Consider the following 25,390-nt stretch of genomic DNA (forward strand, 5'->3'; position numbering starts at 1 on the left):
AAGTCCTTCTTCTCCAGTTTTTTGGGAGGTTTTTTGTAGAATTGGTATGATTTCTACCTTAAATGTTAGGTAGAATTTACCACTGAATTTATTTAGCCTGGGAGTTGTCTTTGTAAAAAGATTTTAAACTATAAATTCAGTTTCATTAAGGACTATTCAGCTTATCTATTTCTTCTCTTTTTTTAAATTGCATTTATTGTTGACAATAGTACAGAGGTCACCCTTGCAAGGAATTTATCTATTTTATCTGAGTTGTTGAATTTTAAACTTGTTTATAGTATTCCCTTATTCTTTCTAATATCTGTAGACTCTATAATAATGATGCTTCTCTCATTTTTGATATTTGGTCATTTATCTTTTTCTTACCTGATTAGTCTGGATACAGGTTTATCAGTTTTATTAATCTTCTCAAAGAACCAGCTTTTGATTTCCTTTTCTCTATGTTTCTATTTTCCTACTTTACACTTTCTGCTCTAATCTACTATTTCCTTTTTTCCTTCTTACTTTGCATTACTTTGTCCCTTTAGTTTCTATAGATGGAAGCTGAAGTCAGTGATTTAGGGAAGACCTTTTTTTTTTCTAGGCATTTAGTAAAGGGTTTCTTAATAGGGGCACTATTGACATTTTGAGCTGGAGAACTTTTTATTGTGAGGGGCTGTCCTATGTATTACAGGCTATTTAGTAGTATCCTTGACCACTACCCACTAGATACCGATTGCATCCCTTTTAGTTACAACCAAGTTTGTCTCGAGATATTGTCAAATGTCCCCTGATGGACACGATTGCCCCCAGCTGAGAACCACTGGTTTCGTGCTATAAATTTGTATCATTTCACAAATTTTGATATATTGTGTTTTCATTCAGTTTAAAATACCTTCTAAATTCCCTTTGTTTTCTATTTTCACCCATGAGCTATTTTGAAATGTATTATTTAGTTTCCACATATTTGTTGATTTAACTTCATTGTGGTTAGAGCTCAAACTTTGTATGACTTACATCCTTTTGTTTTATTTATTATATATTTTTAAAATCCTTACCCTAGGATTTTTTTTCCCCACTTATGTTATTAGAGAGAGTAAAAGGGAGGTGTGTGGGGGGGAAATATCGACGTGAGAGAGACACATCGATTGTGTGCCTCCCACATGTGCCTCGACCGCGGCCGGGGATTGAACCTGCAACCGAAGTATGTGCCCCTGACTGGGAATTGAACGCACTACCCCCTGTCTGCCGGCCGACGTTCTGACCACTGAGAAAACTGGCCGGGGCTGAATCCTTCTAAATTTGAAACTTGTTTTATGGCCCAGAATATGGCATATTTTGGTAAAAGTTCCACATATACTTGAGAATAATGTGTATTCTGTTGTTATTGGGTAGAATGTTCTATAAATGTCAGTCAAGTCATGTTGGTTGATACTGTTTATATCCTTGCCGGTTTTTTGCCTGCTTATTCTATTAATTATGGAGAGGGGAATGCATAGCCACTCGAGCTTTCTTTTGACTACTATATGGTATGTTTTTCCCCCATCCTTCTCCTTTTAACCTATTTGTGTCTTTATGTTTAAAGTGGGTTTATTGTAGGAGGCATATGGTTGCATCTTGCTTTTTATCCAGTCTGATGAAGAGCTAGCTGGTCTGTTTGGGGAGCTAGTGTTATTGCTAACGGTTCTGTCTTTCCTAATAAATCTATTTGTGATCTCACTGGGGGAACATGTAGTGATGGGAGCTAACATTCAGGACCATAATAGACAGGGTGGAGGACTGGTGAGTACTGTATGTCTCTCTTTGCCCACCTGGGACTAGGCCAGGGCACACGAAGGCAGGCCAACCTCTGGGGACCCTGGAGGGAGCCAACAACTGTGCCAAGATAGATGGAACTTTTGGAATCTGACTGGCACTGTTACTGACCAATCAGAACATTCACTGGCTTCAGTACTCTGATAAACCAGATATTAAACTACTAGTTGTTGGACTGTGAAAGGTCAGGGGTGGATCCTAGAAGAAAGGCTCAGCACTGTGGCTGTTTACTGTCTAGAAAACATTGCAAAAATTTAATCACTTGTTGTTTGGTTATATTAGTATAGCACATATTGGCCAATTATATGGTGTGTACCAGGTGTACCGGTTCATAATGCGGATTTTGTAATCAAAGAAAACACGATAATTTCAAGAGAAACATCAAAAGTGCTTTATTCAAAGTAATGTCTATAGCTAGCTACACATTTCCCCCATCTTTCAAGTAATTTGTGGAAACTGTCCCAATAGAACTTTTCTTGTTTTGAGGCAAACCATTCAGAGATCCAATTTTCCACTTCTTTGTACGTTTTGAAGTGCTGCTCAGAAAGTGCGTGTGCCATCGATCAGAACAAGTGGTAATCTGAAGGAGCAAGGTCTGGTGAATACGGCGGGTGGGTTAATACTTCCCAGGCAAGATCTTTTAACCTGTCTTTAACTGGTTTTAAAATGTATGATGGTGCATCATCATGAAGCAAAATTACTTTGCTGTGTCTTCTGGCCCATTCTGGTTGTTTTACGATCAAAGCATGGTTCAAATTGATTATTTGTTGTCGGTAGCGATCAGTATTAACGGTCTCACCTGGTTTTAGAAGCTCATAATACACCACACCTTCCTGATCCCACCAAACGTAGAGCATTGTCTTCTTTCTGAAGCAATTTGGCCTTGCAGTCGATGTTGATGGTTGACTTGGATCAACCCATGATTTTGTGCGTTTGGGATTCTCAAAATAAATCCACTTTTCATCGCCAGTCACAATTCAATGCAAAAAAGACTTTCTTTCGTGCCGTTGAAGCAACATTTTACTGATAACTTTTCGGTTTTCCATTTGTCTTCCATTCAGTTGATGTGGCACCCATTTTCCTTCCTTTAAAGTCTTTCCCATTGCTTATAAACGATCGGAAATTGTTTGCTGAGCAATGTTTAATCTTTCTGCAAGTTGTTTTTGAGTTTGACACGCATCTTCATCCAATAATGCTTGTAATTGTTGCTCTTCAAACGTGTTCGGTTGACCTGGACGTCTTTGTCTTTCACATCGAAATAATCACTTTTAAAGCCTTTAAACCAGCGTTCACAAGTATCTTGAGATGGAGCATGTTCACCATAAGCTTCCCGAAGTATACAATAACTTTTTCTTCAAAATAAAGTAATGAATTAAAACTTCCTGCAAATGCTTTTTTTGGCACGAAATTCAACATTTTTAAGTGTAAAAATACCTATGATGTTAACACCTTCAGCAAATTTGACATATGAAGTTTTGAAGCTTGTTGTCAATACAACAAAATAGCATACATATCAAATCGCATATAAATCAAAATATGTGTAACTCCATCTATTGAAAAAATCCGCATTATTAACCGGTATACCTGGTATACCTGTTTATTGACTTTTTAATATTATTTTTTAAATCCTCACCCGAGTATATTTTTCCATTGATTTTTTTGGAGAGAGGGAAAGACAGAAACATTGATGTGAGAGAAACACATCTATTGGTTGCCTCCTGATGCACCCGGACCGGGAAGGAGCCTGTAACCGAGGTACGTATTTTTTACCAGAATCAAACCCGGGACCCTCTGGTCCGCTGGCCGACGCTCTATCCCCTGAACTAAATCAGCTAGGGCTGCACCTGTTTATTTTTTAGTGTGTTTGGCTTAATTCTATTTACTGTATCCTAACTCCTATTAAGAAAAAAGAGGAGAATAGTAGTAAGAGATCATCACAAGAAAGGTTTTACTTGTAATGACTAACTATGGTGGCCCTGACCCTTTCTTGAACTTCAAGCTTACACCCCTCTCCACCTGGAAGTTCTATTATTAAGCCCCTCAAATTCAACAATTCAGTTTGCTGAACTCATCTATTCAGTTTGCTGAGGACTAAAACTAAAATTCATATTTGGATTTTGCCCTCTTCCTCACCTTTCATAATCAATCACCAATTCCTGCTACAGGCAGTCCTCGGGCTACATTGGAGTCAACGTATGTTGTTTCGTGGTTACGTCGCCATATCCCATTAATTTATTAAAAAAAAAAAAGTTTCGCCATTTTGATGGATGTACATATGTGCTTTATGTTTTTTACTATTTATTGTATTTACCACAAGTAAAGGATAGGAATTATCTTTCTTTTAAATTTTTTTTTACTGTTTGACTTCATTACCACTGTGTATGTGCTCCATATGAGTGACTTAGGTGCTTATGTAGGTGGGTTCCGACTTATGGCGAAAATCCCATTATGTCGCGCCCATAGGAACGGATCTCTGACGTAACTCGAGGACTTACTGTATTGGCTTTTCCCACAAAGAATCCTGTTGGCTAAAGCAAAGCTGAATTTATTAAACTGACTGCAGCAAGGGAGAACACCACTTTGACAGAGTCTTGTAGGGACGAGAAGTTAGAAAAGGGTATTTCTAGGGTCTTTAAATATGGACTCACATGGTTTAAGGCAAGTCCTTCAAGTGGAGAACTGGTTGGGATGGACATAGTATTTAGAATTAGTAGACACAACAAGGAAAGAGTCTTGAGGCAATCTGTTGTCCTTCCAGGAGTGTTGTTTGCCCTGATGCATACATTGTTTGCCCAGATAAATTAGTTGACAAGAATTTCCCCAAGCAAACAGTGAAGTTGATTATTGGTTTACAGTCTTATCATCCTGGGATTTTACTCAATTCTCACTGCTACACTTATTTTCTAAACTTTCCTAAAATCTCCCTGTTCTCCTACACCAGTGGTCGGCAAACTCATTAGTCAACAGAGCCAAATATCAACAGTACAACGATTGAAATTTCTTTTGAGAGCCAAATTTTTTAAACTTAAACTTCTTCTAATGCCACTTCTTCAAAATAGACTCGCTCAGGCCATGGTACTTTGTGGAAGAGCCACACTCAAGGGGCCAAAGAGCCGCATGTGGCTCGCGAGCCGCAGTTTGCCGACCACTGCCCTAGAGCAAGCATGTCAAACTTGCCAGCAGCATGCATGCAGTCCTCTGGCCGCAAGTTTGACATACTTGCTGAGTAAATGTATCCTGAACCTAGACTGTGCTTCCAGAGCATACTCAGTATAGTGCTATTATTATAGTCACTATATTATATTGTGCAGAAATCAACATTTTATGAGGGGAGAGAGTCACCTAAAGGCAAGAAGGCAAGTTGTCTTATGGATTTCTCTACCCACCAGCATTAACAGTAGGGCCCAGCACATAGCAAATTCTCAAACAAGTTTTACTGACCCAAACAGGTTGGATCAGAGGGAGAGGACTTAAGGGATGGGAGATAAGAGGTGATGATTTAACTTTAAATAAATGTATTTGAGGCAACATCATTGTGCTCAAATATAGAAATTTGAGTAAGAGAGCAAGACTTAGAAGTATGATGGGAAAATGGAACTTCCATTTGACCCAGTAATTCCACGTCTAGAAATACATCCTAAGAAAACAGAAACACCAATCAGAAAGGATATATGCACCCCTATGTTCATAACAGTACAATTTACAATAGCTAAGATTTGGAAACAGTCTAAGTGCCCATCAGCAGATGAGTGGATTAAAAAACTGTGGTACATCTACACAATGGAATACTACGCTGCGGTAAAAAAGGGGGAGTTCTTACCATTTGCAACAACATGGATGGAGATGGAGAGCATTATGCTAAGTGAAATAAGCCAGGCAGAGAAAGATAAATATCACATGATCTCACTCATCTGTGGAATATAATGAACAACATAAACTGTTGAACAAAAATAGATCCAGAGACAGAGAAACATCAATCAGAACGTCAAACCTCAGGGAAGGTAGGGGAGGGTGGGGGTAAGGGGGAGAGATCAACCAAAGGACTTATATGCATGCATATAAGGCTAATCAATGGACACAGACAACAGGGGAGTGGGGTCATGAATGGGAGGTGGGGGGTAATGGGGGAATAAGGACATAGATGTAATACCTTAATAAAGAAATTTAAAAAAAAAGAAAAGTATGATGGGAAATCATCATAATTGGGATATAGGTTAGATATTTTTCTTTAAGGGAAGTTGTCAAAGTGGTTTCTTTGTCAATGGGAGGTTGGCCTGCTATTCCATCTGCAGTGTCTTCCAACACTGATGATTCCCTGGTCTTCTATGTCTACATCTACCCTACCTAGTAAATACCATCTAATATGATGGGGGTCTATTTTATCTTTTAGTTTCTTCAAATTTATAGTACAGAATGAGTGATCTACTTAAAGGCAGAGGATTGAACTACCTTTTGTCATATATATGACAGGCACTGTGTTAGGATGTAGGGGTACTATTTAAACAAAATATAGTCTACTATTAAGGGAATAGAAAGTTGCTAAAGTTTTGATGAATACAGTAATAGAAGTAAGCAGTAGGTGTTAATGGGAATCATATGAAATGGAAGGACCTAACCCAGGCCAGGTAGGGGCTTGTCAGAAAAAAATGCTAGCTTCCTTGAAGACTCCTGAACTGACTCTTTAAAAGATGATGAATAGACTAACCAGAGGCAAACAGGGGAAGGTCTTTCTAGGCACGGGGAGGAACATATACAGAAGTTCTGAAAGAGGGCCTGCCTTGTTTGGAGAATTGTAGTTCAGTATGGCTGGAGCTTAGCATGTGAATGGGGACTGCTGAAAAGATTGGTGAGTGAAACCAAATGAAAAGGACTGTGTTTGCCCTGCTTAGGAATTTGGGCTTGAAAGTGAAGTGAAGCAATTGAAATTTTAAGCAGAGTAATTGCGTGGTCAGATTTGTGTTTTAGAAAGCACTCTGGCAGTAGTCAGGAGAACAGAGTGGAATGGACTTATCTTGGAAGCAAAAAGACCATTAAGTGAAAGGCTTTTGAAATAATTTAAGCAAAAATGTCTAAGGCTAGTAGAACTCATGTGGTGATGGTTGGGGGATGGGTTAAAGATATACTGAGGAGTTAAAATCAGTGGGGTCACTGGTCAGAGAAAGGGTGATTGCAGTGATGCCTCTTAGGTGTCTGGCCTGACTAACTCGGTAGGAGGGTAGTCTGTTTTGTTAAGAGAAAAAAATTAAGAAGAAAAGACTCATGTAGTCACAAGATTCTTAGAGTGCCAATTTGAGCAAGGGATATGGGTGTTTTTCATTTTCTTGTATTTTTGTATATTTTTAAAATGTGATATGAAAGAGTATAACAGGATGTATAATCAAGGAAGCTTATGTATTTCTTTTTGGAAGTAGACTCTCATTTAGTTTAGTTTAGGAATGAGTGATCTGCTTCAAGGCAGAGGATTAGACTACCTTTTGTCCAGCCCTTTGATTATTTAACATCTACCTCCTGTGCTCTGTAAATCAGTTTTGAATTGAGAAATAATAAATTTATTTTTTAAAAATCCAGAGATTTTTTACATTGCCATTTGTCTGTCAGACTTTTTACCTTTTGAGAAGATACGTGGTAAGATTGACTTGTCTGTGTAAAGTAGCTAATTTGATAATAGTTCTCCTGTGGCATTATGCATTTTAAAATACAAAATGACTTTCCATAGAATGCAAACTTTGATTTTCAAGTCTTTCAGTGGTGTCACGTGGGAATCAGTGTTCAATCTCTTGCTGTTTAACACTTCTGACAAAGAGGATGTTTCCTTTATGTAGCTTTGTCACTCATTTTCTCAAGTTAAGATTTCTTTTAGGCTGTGAGGTGCTTAAAATAATGAGCAGTGCAACTTAACAAAAAATTGGAGGTACTGATTTTATTTTTTTTTATTTAATTTTTAAAAAATATTTTTATTGATTTCAGAGAGGAAGAGAGAGGGAGAGATAGAAACATCAATGATGAGAGAGAATCATTGATTGGCTGTCTCCTGCACACCCCACACTGGGGATCGAGCCCGCAACCTGGGCATATGTCCTTGACCGAAATCGAACCCAGGACCCTTCAGTCTGCAGGCTGACACTCGATCCACTGAGCCAAATCGGCTAGGGCTGGAGGTATTGATTTTAGATTTTGATTTGCTCTGTAAAGGGACACTTATTCATTATGTTTATTCATTGGTTCTTTTTATTTTTCTCCTTTTTAAAAAAATATATTTTACAAGAGGCCCGGTGCATGAAATTCGTGCACGGGGGTGGGTGGTGTCCCTCAGCCCAGCCTGCACCCTCTCCAATCTGGGACCCCTCGAGGGATGTCTGACTGCCCGTTTAGGCCCAATGCCACCGATCCCTCTCACAATCCAGGACTGCTGGCTCCCAACTGCTCGCCTGCCTGCCTTCCTGATTGCCCCTAACCGCTTCTGCCTGCCAGCCTGATCACCCTCTAACCACTCCCCTGCCAGCCTGATTGATGCCTAACTGCTCCCCTGCCAGCCTTTTTTCCTCTAACTGCCCTCCCCTGCAGGCCTGGTCACCCCTAACTGCCCTCCCCTGCAGGCCTGGTTATCCCCCAACTGCTCTCCCGTGCAGGCCTGGTCCCCCCTAACTGCTCTGCCCTGCAGGCCTGGGTCCCTCCCAACTGCCTTTCCCTGCAGGCCTGGTTGCCCCCAACTTCCCTCCTCTGCCAGCTTGGTCACCCCTAACTGCCCTCCCCTGCAGGCTTGATCACCCCCAACTGCCCTCCCTTGCAGGCCTGGTCCCTCCCAACTGCCCTCCCCTGCTGGCCTGATTGCCCACAACTGCCCTCCCTTGCAGGCCTGGTCCCTCCCAACTGCCCTCCCTTGCTGGCCATCTTGTGGTGGCCATCTTGTGTCCATATGGGGGCAGGATCTTTGACCACATGGGGGCAGCCATCTTGTGTGTTGGAGTGATGGTCAATCTGCATATTACTCTTTTATTAGATAGGATAGAGGCCTGGTGCACGGGTGGGGGCCAGCTGGTTTGCCCTGAAGGGTGTCCCGGATCAGGGTGGGGTTTCCCTTGGGGCGTGGGGTGGCCTGGGCGAGGGGCCTGTGGTGGTTTGCAGGCCGGCCACGCCCCCTGGCGACCCAAGCAGAGGCCTTGTGATCTGGGGTTTATTTATCTTCTACAATTGAAACTTTGTAGCCTGGAGTGGAGCCAAGCCTTCTGCTTGCTCCGTGGCGGCAGCCATTTTGGGGGGATTTATGTATCTTCTATAATTGAAACTTTGTACCTTAAGCGAGGCCTGGGCTGGCCAGGGTGTGTGGAAAGCTTGGCTTCCTCCATCGCCAGGGGCAACCCTAGCCTCCTGCTCTTTCCAGCTCCGTGGCTGCCGCCATTTCTGTTTGGGTTTATGTATCTTCTATCATTGAAACTTTGTAGCCTTGAGTGGAGGCCTAGGCCGGCAAGGGCAGGCAGAAAGCTTGGCTTCCTCCATTGCCGGGGAAACCTAAGCCTCCCTCCTGCTCCCTGTGGCTGTAGCCATCTTGGTTGGGTTTATTTGCATACTCGCTCCTGATTGGCTGGTGGGCATGGCTTGTGGGCGTGACTTGTGGGTATAGTGGAGTGATGGTTAATTTGCATATTACTCTTTTATTAGATAGGATTGATATTTTACAGAGAGGAAGGGAGAGGGATAGAGAGTGAGAAACATCGATGAGAGAGAAACATTAATCAGCTGCCTCCTGAACAGCCCTCACTGGGGATGTGCCTGCAACCAAGGCATATGCCCTTGACCAGAATCAAACCCGGGACTCTTCAGTCCACAGGCCAACGCTCCATCCGCTGAGCCAAACCATTAGGGCAGTGGTCGGCAAACTCATTAGTCAACAAAGCCAAATATCAACAGTACAATGATTGAAATTTCTTTTGAGAGCCAAATTTTTTTTTTAAATGTATTTTATTGATATTTTACAGAGAGGAAGGGAGAGGGATAGAGAGCTAGAAACATCGATGAGAGAGAAACATCGACCAGCTGCCTCCTGCACACCTCCCACTGGGGATGTGCCCGCAACCAAGGTACATGCCCTTGACCGGAATCGAACCCGGGACCCTTCAGTCCGCAGGCCGACGCTCTATCCACTGAGCCAAACCGGTTTTGACGAGAGCCAAATTTTTTAAACTTCTTCTAATGCCACTTCTTCAAAATAGACTCACTCAGGCCATGGTATTTTGGGGAAGAGCCACACTCAAGGGGCCAAAGAGCTGCATGGGGCTTGCGAGCCGCAGTTTGCCGACCACTGGGTTAGGGCTATTCATTGGTTCTTGAATGTTCTGTTATTTCTTATCAGTTAGGTTTTCCTTCTCTGTAGTTTTGTGATTTCTGCCTCACCTATGAAAGCAGTAGAGCAGTGCCTCTTTCAATAACAAAACAAAAAACTGACTATAGTTTAATACTTTTTAATTTACAGAGTTAATGATGAGACTTGGGCTACTTCATTAACTCGTGCTCGATCTCCAGTGGGGGCATGAGGAGGCAGCCGATGAGTGATTCTCTTGGGCTACTTTCATATCTGTAATGATTATAGGTATGAAAGTACATTCTGATATCATATTGCTTGTAAGAAATTTCTTCATTAGAATAATTTTATCCTAGTAGAACTTTTCCTTTAAACATGTTTAAAAGAAACTTTATTTTATTCCTTTTTGTAAAACACGTTTTTATAAAACGGTGACTGTAATCCCTGCTTTGCTTAGTGTCTTCAATAGTAAGCCAAAAAAGTCCCCAAATTTTAATGTTCTAGACTGAATTTTTTTCCTAATAAGTATAAAAGTTTTCAGAAATTTTTAACAGTTTATAGTTTGGCCTACATGTACAAATTTTCATTTTTAGGAGTGAGAATGGATTTGAGAGGTAGATCAATAGGGATATACTCATTGAATTATTATAATTAAAGTCTCAGAATAACATCTGTGCAAATCCTAAAAGGTTATTGTTGTTTTACAAAACTAGTATTCCAATTGTCTTCAAAATGAGAAATGATTTGTTTGAGCTTAGTATTAGAGGAAGTATAATAATTGCTCATTTCCCAAAAAACCAAAATCTTTACTTTGGTACATTAGATTTTCATTAATATTGTAAACCAAAATTTAAATACATGAGAAGGTAATAATTACTTTTTCATATTTCTTTAACTCTGTCTGCAGGTTGTAAAAATTAAAATGAACAAACTACGGCAAAGTTTTAGGAGAAAGAAAGATGTTTATATTCCAGAGGCCAGTCGCCCACATCAGTGGCAAACAGATGAAGAAGGGGTTCGTACCGGAAAATGTAGCTTCCCAGTTAAGGTAAAAGATCACGTTTCTATAAATGTATGTGTAGAAAAGAATGGGCAGTTTATTATATGTGAAGTCCCTCATAAAACTAATATCTTCATATTCTGCTTCAGTGATAGATTTAATAAAACAAGTTAAAATTAGTGATTTTTCTCTTTATATTTAAACTAGAGGCCTGGTGCATGGATTCGTGCACTGGTGGGGTCCCTTGGCCTGGCCTACGGGGATTAGGCCAAAACCAGCTCTCCATCATCCCCCGAGGGGTCCCAGATTGTGAAAGGGTGGTTCTCAGGTGATGCACTCTGGGATCGGGCTCCCTCCTCTCTGGTTCTGGGTGTGTCACCCGAGAACTGCAGTTGCCAAGTCACCACAGCTCAGCAGCTCCTGCATTGAGCGTCTGCCCCCTGGTGGTCGGTGTGCGTCATACCTACTGGTTGGTCGGTCAAACAGTCAGCCGGTTGCTTAGGCTTTTATATATATAGACTAGAGGCCCAGTGCACGAAATTCGTGCACGGGGGAAGGGTGTCCCTCAGCCTGGCCTGTGCCCTCTCGCAATTTGGGACCCCTTGGGTAGGGTCCCTAGGCCTGGCCGGCGATCAGGGCCTATCGGGGCTTTCCTTCCCCCAGCTGCCGGCAGCTGGCCCTGCCCCCGCTGTTGCCACTGTTTGCCATCTGTGCGGCATTGTCCCCCCTCCCCTGCTACTGGTTGCCTCCCTCTGCGGGCGACAGGAGTGGGGTGTGATCGCTTGGCTGGCCTGGGCCTCTCTCTGAGGGCAATCGCTGGCCTGCCCTGCTCACCCACCACAGCATTGCTGGCCAGTGGCCTGGGCCTCCCTTTGTGGGGCGATCAATTGCAGGGCCCCAGATTGATCGCCCAGCAGAGGGAGGCCCCCTGCCCCAACAATTGCCCCGCCAGCCAGTGGCCTGGGCCTCCCTCTTTGGGGCAGTCTATTGCAGACACCCCCCACCATCACCACCATCAATCGCCCTGCAGAGGATGGCCTGGGCCTCCCTCTGCAGGGTGATCGTGGGGCCCCCTGACCAATTGTATCGCACCTGAATTGGCTGGCCTGGCGCCAGTGCGTGTCATAGTGTGGTTGTCTGGACTGTCGTTCTGCTGTTTGGTCGTTCGATCAATTTGCATATTACACTTTGATTATTATAGATTATTATAGATAGGGTGTTTTCTTTATGTAGCTTTGTCACAATTTTCTCACACTGAGATACCTTTTAGGCTGGTGGAGGTGCTTAAATCCTTCATGGAAAGAATAAGCAATGATACTTAACAGAAAACTGAAGATATTGTGTTTCAGATTTTGGAATTTGCTCTGTAAAGGGTCACTCATTATTTACATTTATTCATTGGTTCCCTAAACCAAAATTCTTAATTTGGGAAAATAGTTTTTTATTCATATACTAATCCAAAGTTTAAATATGTAAGAAGGTATATAATCTGGTATAAATCTGGAATAACCACAAATAAGATCACTTCTGATGAGAATACTAATCCTAAAATATCTAAAAATCTCAAATTAATAGACAAATTAATTTCAGTAGTATATACTCAGTAAGTGGCAGGGCAGAAGTAGGAAGAGTCTGCCTTCTTAAGACAAGCTCAGTTTTAGAAAAATTTTAGTTAGAAGAGATAATCAAAAGCGATTTTCTCTTTAATCTTATAATTCTTAATTATATAGAGGTTGCTTAAACTAATGCCTTCATTTGTCAGAACATGAAATGGAAGCTCAAAGGTTAAGAACATAGTGAAGATCCAGAGAAGGGGGTGCCGTACAGGTGCTTTTCTTACCACTCCTTGATACTCTGGAGAAGAAAGGTCATATTAAGGACATGGAAGAAATGTACATACTGTACTGTTAGTGAAAAGAGGCGATTTATAATTACACTGCGAGATATATTAGTGTGGGGGCAAAAAATAGAAGGAACTAGTCCAAAATGTTAATGCCTTGAGGAAAAATTTAGTTTAATATAAAATGTAAATTTTTCTCTATTTTTAAATATACTTTTATATGAGTATTCTTGCTATGATTTTTCTCCTTCTTTTTACTCCCTAAGTACCAAAAAAAAAATCTGTATGACAGGAAAAGTGATTTGTAGAAACTATAGGTTAAATAAATACATGGTTTTGAGGGTTTTTTGTGTGTGCATTTTTGAGAGGTTTTTTGGTGTGTGTGTGTGTGTGTGTGTGTGTGTGTGTGTGTGTGTGTGTGTGTGTTTAATCCTCACCCAAAGATATTTTTTTCCATTGATTTTTAGAGAGAGTGGAAGGGAGGGAGGAAGGGGGAGAGAGAGAGAGGGAAAGAGAGAGAGAGGAAGATGTGAAAGAGACACATCGATTGGTTGCCTCCTGTACTCGCCCCTACTGGGCTGGGGATCAAACCCAGGCACATGTCCTTGACTGGGAATCAAACCCGAGAACCTTCAGTGCGTGGGGCGTTGCTCTAATCACTGAGTAACATTGGACAGGGCAATAAATACATAGTTTTGAAAATAAACAAATTTTTTCACAGTGTCAATAACAGTTTTTTCCTAATCATCTAGCTTTTTTTACTTAACTCATTTGCTGAAACTTTTTTTATAGGAATAATAAATATTTTAATGGTTAGTAAAATATGAAAAGAAAAAAAACACCTCTCTAACATAAACATAAAAACTAACACTCTACTCCCCCCGCCCCTCCAAGAAGTTGGCACATTTTGGTTATAAAAGTTGAATATTAAGATGAAGAAATGAGCATTCTTACATACTCTTGTTTACTCAGAGTATAAATTACAACCTTAGGAGGACAATTTATAAATATCAGTTAAAACTTTTAAATGCACTTTTCATTTGACAGCAAGTTTATTTTACATTTAAGAATTTAACAGTTGAAATGGTAGAGGGTAAGCCCTTTAAAGCCTGGCTCTCTGATCCTTTCCCCAAACCTCACAGTTCCCTATGAGTAGCGAGCATTTATTGGGCACTTATTCTAAATAATAAACCCTAACACTTTATGAACTGCAAAAAAAATTTCAGAATTATGGAAAATGTGTATAGTGGCCCTGATAGTGGAAAGAAAGGATATCAAGGAGCTACAGAAGGCTGTATGGTGTAGGAAGTTGTATGAGATGAATTTTATTGTGGTAAAAGATACATAACATAAAGTTTACCATTTAAAACATTTTGGGTTATACAGTACAGTGCTATTAAGAACATTCATGTCCTAGCCCCGTGGTTGGCAAACTGCGGCTCACAAGCCACATGTGGCTCTTTGACCCCTTGAGTGTGGCTCTTTCACAAAATACCACGGCCTGGGTGAGTCTATTTTGAAGAAGTGGCGTTAGAAGAAGTTTAAGTTTAAAAAATTTGGCTCTCAAAATAAATTTCAATCGTTGTACTGTTGATATTTGGCTCTGTTGGCTAATGAGTTTGCCGACCACTGTAGCCGGTTTGACTCAGCAGATAGAGCATTGGCCTGCGGACCGAAGCTGGGTTTGATTCCAGTCAAGGGCACATACCTTGGTTGCAGGCTTCTCCCTGGCCCGGGCCCTGGTTGGGGCTCCTGCAGGAGGCAACCAATGGATGTGCTTCCCTCACATGGATAGTTCTCTCTCTCTCTCTCTCTCCCCCACTCTCTCTAAAAATCAATGGAAAAATATCCTTGGGTGAGGATTGAAAAAAAAAAAAAAAAAAAGAACATTTACATTGTTGTGCAATCATCACTACCACCCATCTTCCAGAACCTTTTTATCTTCCCTATTTGCTGGGACTCTGTCTACAGTGTGGTTGAAAGTAGTCCAGAGTGGATGCAAGGGGTCTAGTGAAAGATTACAGTAATCTAGAGGAGAGACATAATGGTAGGTGGGACTGGAGTGGTGACTGTGGAAATGAAAAGAATTGAAGTTGAGAGATAATTAAGAGATAAAGGCAACCAGAATTGGATGGAGATGACTGGATCCAGGGAGTGAAAAAGGGTGGTATTAAGGATGACACCTAGTTTCTTGTCCCAAACTAATAGAGGTGATGATCATTGACATAGAAGACACTGAAAGAGTATTCTCTGCCTGTGCTTATAGAGAAAGATGACTTCAGTGTATTTATTATTAAACTAGAAGCCTGGTGCACGAAATTCGTGCACGGGGATGTGTGTCCCTCAGCCCAGCCTGCACCTTCTCAAATCTGGGACCCCTCGAGGGATGTCCGACTGGCCGTGTAGGCCCGATTCCACTCGGATCGGGCCTACACGGGCAGTCGGACATCCCTCTCACAATCCAGGACTGCTGGCTCCCAACTGCTCGCCTGCCTGCCTTCCTGATTGCCCCTAAACCAGCCATGGGCAAACTACGGCCCGCGGGCCGGATCTGGCTGTTCTATCCGGTTCTCTTGCTCTCCCCTCCGCTCCTTTACTTTGAATTTATATTAGTTCACACAAACACTCCATCCATGCTTTTGTTCCGGCCCTCCGGTCCAGTTTAAGAACCCATTGTGGCCCTCGAGTCAAAAAGTTTGCCCACCCCTGCTCTAGTCTATAAATATAAAAAGCCAGTGACCAGAACATCGTAAGGATCAGAACGTCCGGTCGCTATGACTCCCACTGCAGCCAGGGAACTGGCCCCATCAGGAGGTGGGGCCAGCCAGCCAACCCCCCTACAGACCTTCCCCCAGGCAGCCCCGCCCCCAATCAGCCTGCAGCCCCTCCCCGCGGCTTGTCCCACCCCTGCTCGCCCTCCCACCTCAATAGGGGATGGGGCCAGCTGGCCAACCTCCTGCAGCCCCTCCCCCTGGCCAGCCCGCCCCCAATGAGCCCCTACCACCCTGATCAGCCTGCAGCCCCTCCCCCTACCCAGCCCTGTCCCTAATCACCCCCCTACCCCAATAAGGGGTGAAGCCAGCCGGCCAACTTTCTGCAGCCCCTCCCCCCAGCAGGCCCCGCCCCCGATAGGCCCCCACCGCCTCAATCAGCCTGTGGCCTCTCCCCCTAGCCAGCACCGCCCCAATTGGCCTCCCCACTCCAATCAGGGGCAGGGCCAGCTGGCCAACCACCCATGGCCCCTACCCCAGGCTGCTGGCCCCCAATCGGCCCCACCACCCCATTCGGGGGCAGCGCCGGGAGCTGACTGCCCACAGCCCCGATTAGTCCCCCCACCCCAATCGGCCCGTGGCCCCTCCCCCTTGCCAGCTCTGCCCTCGATCGGCCCCCCACACACACACCAATCGGGGCCAGTGCCGGCTGGCCCACCACCCACAGCCCCTCCCCACAGCCAGCCCTGCACTGATTGGGGCAGGCCGGCTGGCAGGCCAACCTCCCACCATCTCCTCCTCCTGACAGGCCTGGCCCTGATCCACCTATTGGGGCTGGGCTGGCTGGACCCCAATTCATGCACTGGGCCTCTAGTTTATAATAATAAAAGCATAATATGCTAATTAGACCAGACGACCTTCCAGACGAAGCCGGGGCTGCAAGGGAAGCCCGGATCCCAGGTGCCGGGGTAAGGAAGGCCTACTCTTGCCCAAATTTCATGCATTGGGCCTCTAGTTTATAATAAATAATTAGAGTAGCCAGTCGAAGGTATGGCTGTCATGTAGGCAACTAACAATGTCAGCCAGAGTCACTATATATTAATCTAGTCTTCTTAAGTATATATCCTCTCTGTTTTGGTGTGGTTTTTTTTTTTTTTTAATACTGCCACTGCTTTAATCAGTTCCTGACCTTTTTTTCTCTCTCAGAACATTACAAGAACTCTTGAATATTTCTCTTGCTTCTGATCTTGTTTCCATTCCAAACTATTATATTAGTACTGTAGTAGTGATCTTTCTAAATTGCAAATATGGTAATGTCACTTACCTGCTTATTGTCCTTCAGTGGCTCTGTAATAAAATTTACAGAGACATCTAGAACTTTCTGAAAGCATGTGCTTGTAAGCCAAACTATCTCAGTTTGAATTTGAGCTTTGCCAGTTATTAACTGTGTGACCTTAAGCAAATCACCTACCTTTCCGAGCCTCAGCTTCATAATCTGTAAAATGAGGACCAGTACCTACCTAGTGTAGGTGTTCTGAGAAGTAGATGAATAAATATAGTACATTTGGAAAAAACAACACTGCCTAACACACAATAACTACTGTTGTTACTGTTTTTATTGGAGATCAGGCCTAAGCTGGCAGGTGGACATCCCCCGAGAGGTCCCGGACTGCGAGAGGGTGCGGGCTGGGCTGAGGGACACCCTTCCCCTACCCCCCCCCAAGTGCACAAATTTCGTGCACCGGGCCTCTACTAGTCTAATGAGACAAAGTGCTAATATTCATCTCCACATTTCTAAAATAGATTATGCAGCTAAGAGTCAGTCCATGTAGTAGATATTTTTGTTCTCTTCCTGACAATTCTGCCCCCCCCTTTTTTGTTGGCATAAATATACATATGACCAGTTGAATTGATTAGGATGCTAGAATAAAATCCCTTGGAAACCTGTATTCATTTCTCAGAACCTAAAAGTAACTCTGATATCATAAAACTGTACTTTCTCATTTTTTAATAATGTAAAATAGAAACAGATTAAATGACTTAGAGGTAGTACTAGAAATAAGCGTTAGTAAAGATAAAGAAAACATTGATATGCAATACTACAGATAAGAAAGTGGGGAAACACAAATTATGTGAATACTGTATAGTTTATGCTGATAAATTTTAAATTAAGTAAGAATGTCCTAGGAAAATATACATTGCTAGAATTAGCTAAAGTAGAAGAAGAAAAAATGAGTAAGTCCCAACCATGAAGTAGAGAAAGTTTTTAAAACTCCGAAACTGTCTCCCCCAAAAGACTGAGTACAGATGGTTTCTTTCACAGGTCACTTCTTTCAGAATCTTAAAGAATAACTCTTATGCTATTCATACCAGAGCACATAGAAGAAAAAAAAAAAAGGATGGTTTTCAGATTTTTTTAAAGAGAATAGTTTTGTTCTTTTTTTTTTTTTTTTTTTTAATTGATTTCAGAGAGGAAGGGAGAGGGAGATAGAAACATCAATGAGGAGAGAATCATTAATTGGCTGCCTCCTGCACGACCCACCCTGGGGATTGATCCCACAACCCGGGCATGTGCCCCTGGCCGGAATGGAACCTGGGACCCTTCAGTCCCCAGGCCAATGCTCTACTCACTGAGCCAAACCTGCTAGCGCAGTTTTCAGATATTTTTTATGGTATTAACAACATTCTGATACAACCACCTAACAAAGATAGCATAAAAACAAACAGAAAACCATAGACCAACTCCATTTATGAATATAGATGAAAAAATAGGCAGAAAATAGAACAAGTGGGATCTAAAAACAGTTAAGCCATAGTAGGGTTTAACTCAAAAATCCACAAATGATTCAGTATTAAGAAATTTGATATAGTTCATCATTGATGGGTCTAAGAAGAAAATTGCAATGCAAGCAGCGTTAAAAAACTCACACTTCTTCTTCGCAAAGCTTAGTACAAAGCTATAGTAATCAAAACATTGTAATTCTGGCATAAGGATGATGTAACAATGAAATAGAATTAAAAGTACAGAAATAAACGTATACATCTATGGCCAGTTGTTTTTTTAAAAGAGTTCCAAGACCATTCAATGGGAAAGAATAGTCTCTTCAACAAACTGGAAGAGAAAAGTGGATTTTCTCATGGGAAAAATAAGAATTTAGACCCCCTGCCTCACACCATATACAAAAATTAACTCAAAATGGATCAACGACGTAAAAATTGCCATAAATCTCTTAGAAGAAAACATAGGGGTAAATTTTTATGACCTTGAATCTGGCAATATATTTTTTGATATGACACCAAAAGCATGAGCATCAAAAGAAAAAAATACACTGGACTTCGTTAAAATTAAAAACTGTTGTGCATCAAAGTATGTTTTCATAGGAGTGAACAGACAACTACAGAATGGGAGAAAATATTTAGAAATCAGATAAGAGTCTAGTATCCAGAATATATAAAAGAACCTGATTTTAGCCCTAACCGGTTTGGCTCAGTGGATAGAGCGTCGGCTTGCGCACTGAAGGGTCCCGGGTTCGATTCCGGTCAAGGGCATGTACCTGGGTTGCGGGCACATCCCCAGTAGGGGGCGTGCAGGAGGCAGCTGATCGATGTCTCTCATCAATGTTTCTAACTCTCTATCCCTCTCTCTTCCTCTCTGTAAAAAATCAATAAAATACATTTTTTTAAAGAACCTGATTTTAAAATGGGCAAAGGACTTGAATAGAAATTTCTCTGGAGAAGATATACAAATGGCCAACAACATAACATCGTTAGTTATTAAGGAAATGGCATATCAATACCACAGCAAAGTAACACATCACACCCAGTTGGATGGCTATACATAAAAAATAAAAACAGAAAATAATGTATTGACAAGGATGTGAAGAAACTAGAACCCTTATATGTTGCTGGTAGGAATGTAAAATCATTCCGCTTCTGTGGAAAGCATTTTGGTGGTTTCTTAGAAAGCTAAACATAGAATTAACATATGACTAAGTAATTCCACTGAAAGGTATATACCCCAAAGAATCAAAAACAGGCACTCAAATAAATACAGGTACACTATGTTTATAGCACCACTATTCACAATAGCCAAAAAATGGAAACAGCCCAAATGTCCCTCAATGGAAGAATGGATAATCAAACTACAAAGGAATATTACTCAGCTATAAAAAGCAGTCAAGCCGAAACCGGTTTGGCTCAGTGGATAGAGCGTTGGCCTGCGGACTGAAGGGTCCCGGGTTCGATTCCGGTCAAGGGCATGTACCTTGGTTGTGGGCACATCCCCAGTAGGGGGTGTGCAGGAGGCAGCTGATCGATGTTTCTCTCTCATCGATGTTTCTAGCTCTCTATCCCTCTCCCTTCCTCCCTGTAAAATATCAATAAAATATATTTAAAAAAAAAAAAAAAAGCAGTCAAGTACTTACACATACTAGAATGTGGTGAACCTCAAAAACAGTATACTAAGTGAAATATGCCAGAATACAAAAAGTCACATTTTGTGATTTCATTTACATGAAATATTCAGAATAGGTAAATCCATAAAGACAGAATGCAGGTTATTGGTTGCTAGGGGCAGTGGTAAGCAAATGCTTAATAGGTCAGGTTTTCCTTTTTTTTTTTTTTTTTTTTTTTAATATATTTTATTGATTTTTTACAGAGAGGAAGGAAGAGGGATAGAGAGTTAGAAACATCGATGAGAGAGAAACATCGATCAGCTGCCTCCTGCACACCTCCCACTGGGGATGTGCCCGCAACCAAGTTACGTGCCCTTGACTGGAATCGAACCTGGGACCTTTCAGTCCACAGGCTGACGCTCTATCCACTGAGCCAAACCGGTTTCGGCGGTCAGGTTTTCCTTTTGATGTGAAAAAAACATTTTGGAATTAGATAAAGGTGGTGATTGCACAACACTGTGAATGTACTAAGTGACACTGAATTATTCACTTTAAAATGCTTAATTTTATGTAATGTGAATTACATATCAATAAAAAGAAGTTACGATATTTATTATCCAGTCCCAATAAATCATCTTAGCAAAATAGGAATAGCATAATATACTAGAGCAGGGGTGGGCAAACTTTTTGACTCGAGGGCCACAATGGGTTCTTAAACTGGACCAGAGGGCCGGAACAAAAGCATGGATGGAGTGTTTGTGTGAACTAATATAAATTCAAAGTAAAGGAGCGGAGGGGAGAGCGAGAGAACCCTCCGCTCTTTCGGCTCCGCGGGCTGGATAGAACAGCCGAATGGGCCGGATCCAGCCCGCGGGCCGTAGTTTGCCCACGGCTGTACTAGAGCTATACTAGAGGCCCGGTGCATCAAAATTTGTGCACTGGGGGAGGGGGTTTCCCAGCCTGTACCTTCTTGCAGTCCAGGACCTTGGGGGATGTCCACTTGCTGGCTTAGGCCCACTCCCCAGGGAATCGGGCCTAAGCTGGCAGTGAGACATCCCTCTGGCAGCTCAGGAGCCCTTGGGGGATGTCCGACTAATGGCTTAGGCCTGCTCCCCACAGGGACATCCTTAGTGCTGCCATGGATCCCGCCGCCGCTGTGCTGGCCAGCCATGACCTGGCTTCTGGCTGAGCAGTGCTCCCCCTGTGGAAGTGCACTGACCACCAGGGGACAGTTCCTGCGTTGAGCATCTGTTGTTAGGGTCAATTTGCATATTACCCTTTTATTATATAGGATAGGATTCTTTAAGGGATTGAAAAACTCTCCTAGAGTCATGCAGAATAATGAAACATTTACATTGAATTTAGGAGGAAGAAGAGGTTGCTTTATTCAACACATTTAGAATTGGCAATCATCTTTCCATAAGAAAATAAATAAAAACTGTAAATGTGGGAAATCAATACTTTTTTTTTTCCAATACATTTTTTTGTTGCATTTGTTTCTGCAGATGATGTCTATATGAAAAACCCAAGAGAATCAATCAAAAAATGTTTCAAAGGATAGGAAATTGCAGGGTTTGGGGCTACTTATAAGATATACTAAAATCAGTAGATAGAAAAAACACTTAGTTAGAAAATATTATGGCTCTTCTGATTCTGGCAGAATGTAGAATAATCTAACATAGAAATACTACCAATATATATATCTAGAAATACTGAATACATTTTCAAACTAGGTTTTTCTCTTAAAGCACAGCAGGCATTCAATAATATAGATCTCTCCAGTTACCAGAAATTAAGAAGGGATTTGGAAGCTGATGGGCACATGCCCGGGCTTGTGGGCTCAATCCCCAGTAGGGGTTGTGCAGGAGGCAGCCGATCAATGATTCTCTCTCATCGATGTTTTTTTTATATATATATATATATTTTTATTGGTTTCATAGAGGAAGGGAGAGAGAGAGAGAGAGAGAGAAACACCAATGATGGGAGAGAATCATTGATTGACTGCCTCCTGCAAGCCCCCCACTGGGAATCGAGCTGCAACCTGGGCATGTGCCCCTGACCAGAATCGAACCAGAGACCCTTCAGTCTGCAGTTTGATGCTCTATCCACTGAGCCAAATGGGTTAGGGCTCATTGATGTTTCTACCTCTCCCTCTCCCTTCCTCTCTGGTATCAATTAAAAATATATATTAAAAATAATAATAACAAATTAGCCCTGGCCAGTGTCGTTCAGTTGGTTGGAGCATCGGCCTGCACAGCTGCGATGGGTTCAATTCCTGGTCAAGGACACATACCTAGATTGTAGGTTTGATCCCTGGCGGGACACATTTGAGAAGCAACCGATTGATGTGTCTCTTATCATAGCGATGTTTCTCTTTCTTCTCCCCTCCCTTCCACTCTCTAAAAATCAATGGGAAAAATATCCTCAGGTGAGGATTAATTAAAAAATTAAAAATTAAAAAAAAAATAGACAGTATATGTGCCAAGAATGAGATGTCAAAATTTCTTAAAATGTCAGAACAGTGATGCAGACTGCTCAGTTGCTGAGATTATATTCTTTCCCAGTACTTGATTTTCTTTTTTCCCTGGACCAAGAAATTAAGAATATATTATTGGGCTTTGAAAAAAGCAACATGTCAACTGAACATGAAGAAATACTTTCTAAAGCTGAATTCAACCAGAGTTAATTTAAAAGTTCATTCATCACTAACTTATAAACAAAAAAATACAGCTTTCCAGAATTTGAGTGTAATGTGCCTGTCACTGTAGCATCTGACTGATGAAGCAGTAGTCTTCAGTGACAAAGTACTCTATTATTTCTGGGTGTGAGTTCAATCTAACCATCTGGAACTAGTTGACAGAACCACCAAATCTTACTGGACAGGGCCTGAGCCCAGAGCGGGTTGCCTCGGGCAGACTGGTAGTGTGTGGGTTCTCAACTTTGTACAGGAAAGATTTCACAACACAAATCCAGGTGATTTTGAAAGTACATTTATTAAAGCTGAGGACAGTGAAACAAGGAAGGGTTTAGGATAGAAGACTAGGCGGGGTTGCTTTGGCTCTCATGGGAAAGAAGTTAGCCCAGGTGGGGCTGCTGTCAGCTCACTGGAGAGTCAGCAAAAAGGGACCTTGGAAACAGGGTCAGAGGATTAGCCCAGGACAGCTCCAGGAGATGAATGCCTATGGGGGAAGAAGAGGAGAAAGGGAAAGACGTGGTCTAAGGAGAGTGTCTTGAGGGTTTTAAAGGCTGGGAGTTTAGGGTGCTTTTAGGGGAGATCTCAATAGAATATTCATCACTTTCCAGGTGTGCCCTTTTAGGGTTGTGGTCTCCACTGATTGGTCAGTGCCAGGGCAGGGAGTCATTACTGGTCCTGGTGTCACCTACCTGGTTTTGCTGCTTTTCTTGGCCTGGAGCTGAAATACAACTGAGGCCTAGATATTATCTCTAGGGAGGAAAGGTCAGGAGGTTTTGAACCGAATGACCAGTTATGGAAGAAAAGGCCACCCTGGGGGAAATATCCAGCACCAGTTTTGCCTGTGGCTAGGCACCTGGGGCCTTCCACCCTGGTGACCTTCTGTATCTGCTGTAAATTGCTCAGCCAGTTTGTTCAGCCATCGTCTTGCTTTCTCTATTCTACTTGCCAAGGAATTGTCCTAGCTTTTTACTATCGTGCCTCACAAACACTTCACATTTTTAACAGCCTGTAATATTAAATTAATTTTTTTCTAATTTAATAGTAAAAAAGAGATGAACAAAGATGACTAAATGCGGAATCTGTCTTAAAGCTCATGCTATCTCTTATTGAGCCAAAATGGCTGAAGATAAATGAAGATGTTGCAGGTGGGGGTGTCAGTTAAGGGCGGGAAAAAACACTATAAATGGGTAAGGTTGTTAGCAGATTTAAATCTTTGTCTTCAGAATTAATAAGAGTTTCTAGAGATAAGTTTATTCTTCTCTTCCTGGGATAGCAGGGAGACACCCTTCAAAATGGAGAGTTCCCTTACAAAGGTAAAGGTCTCCTACAAAGATTAACTTCTACTTGGATTTCAGAGCTTCTCCATTGTATGCTGTTTCTTAAAATTGCCAGCCTAAAATAATCCTTATGCCAGAGAGATATTCTGGGGTGACAAAAATGTGTTCCCCTACAGCTGCTAGGCTGCAAACCCATACAGTCTATTCCTGCCCTGAATACTGTAGGCAGTTATAACACAGTGATATTTGTGTAATGTGTTGCATTAGGATGTTAAGACAGCTAGATGTCGCTTGGCAATAGGAATTTTTCAGCTCCATTTTAATCTTATTGGAGCACTGTTATATATGTGGTTTGTCTTTGACTGAAAGGTCGCTATGCAGGACTTGATTGCATATCTTCTTGGATTTTGTATGATTCAGATTTGCCTTAAAGAGAGTATACTCTTTCATCTTAGAACTATATATAATGCATATTTACTATGTCAATGTAGAGAATATCCAAACATGTAGAGAAGTTTTTATAAGTTTATTTGAAGCAAACCGACAGCATGCCAGAAGATTGCAAATGCTGCAGAGAAAAATGCTTCCGAGAATGACAGTTTCCACTTTCTTTTGATACATTTGGAATTGAGGGGGTGGGGAACTACTCAATAAACATAGCAAAAGCCCTAACTTTTTTCTTCTATTTACAGTACCTTGGCCATGTAGAAGTTGATGAATCAAGAGGAATGCACATCTGTGAAGATGCTGTAAAAAGATTGAAAGCTGTATGTATTTGATGGTTGCCAGTATTGGTCTATATGCTGTAAATATTCTCTTAAAAGATTTTGCTCATAAATTTTAGTGACCCACGATCCAGTTTTTAATCTTAAGGCAAAAAGATGTGAGTTCCCTAATAAAGAGTATCTCATGTTGTCCATCCAAAGGTATAAATTACAAAGATCAACTTCTTCAATTTAGGCCAGACATTATTCAAAAGGTTCTTTTGGTTCAGAACCATATTAAACAAGTAGTATGAAATCTAACAGATAAATAATATTCTAAAGCCAGGATAAAATTGTTACAGTTAGTGTCTTAACCTAACTGAGATAACTGGGTTATAAATTATTGATTTTAAATTTACTATAAGAAATGGCTTTTTAGGAAAAAATAGAAGATGGGGATATCTGTGTTGGGAGGACTTATTAATTGGACTGCTACTCCCAATTTCCTTTTGTACACCCTCAAACATAATATATCACCCTGCCTCTTGCACAAACTTCAGCATATTTGATAAATAATGTTTCCTCTCCTGTTATGCCATAGAACACGTCCTAGGCACATGCCTGTATATTTAATAAAAGGAGAAAATGGGTTCAGAGTTCATAAAGGTTCAGATTA

At 41.6% G+C, this 25,390-nt stretch overlaps 1 protein-coding gene across 10 annotated transcripts in view; it reads left to right on the top strand.

The window, feature by feature from the left end:
• The window catches only part of NUMB (NUMB endocytic adaptor protein), a 158,261-nt gene that overhangs the window by 94,776 nt on the left and 38,095 nt on the right, over positions 1-25,390 (top strand). For all 10 annotated transcript variants that reach the window (XM_080661124.1, XM_080661119.1, XM_080661122.1 and 7 more), the window contains 2 exons: positions 11,001-11,141; positions 24,703-24,777. In XM_080661124.1, the coding sequence (XP_080517250.1) occupies positions 11,016-11,141; positions 24,703-24,777 (201 nt within the window). In that variant the 5' untranslated portion in view covers positions 11,001-11,015. The remainder of the gene's footprint in view (positions 1-11,000; positions 11,142-24,702; positions 24,778-25,390) is intronic.

Source organism: Plecotus auritus (assembly GCF_963455305.1).
Source record: "Plecotus auritus genome assembly, chromosome: 1".
Classification (NCBI taxonomy): domain Eukaryota; kingdom Metazoa; phylum Chordata; class Mammalia; order Chiroptera; family Vespertilionidae; genus Plecotus; species Plecotus auritus.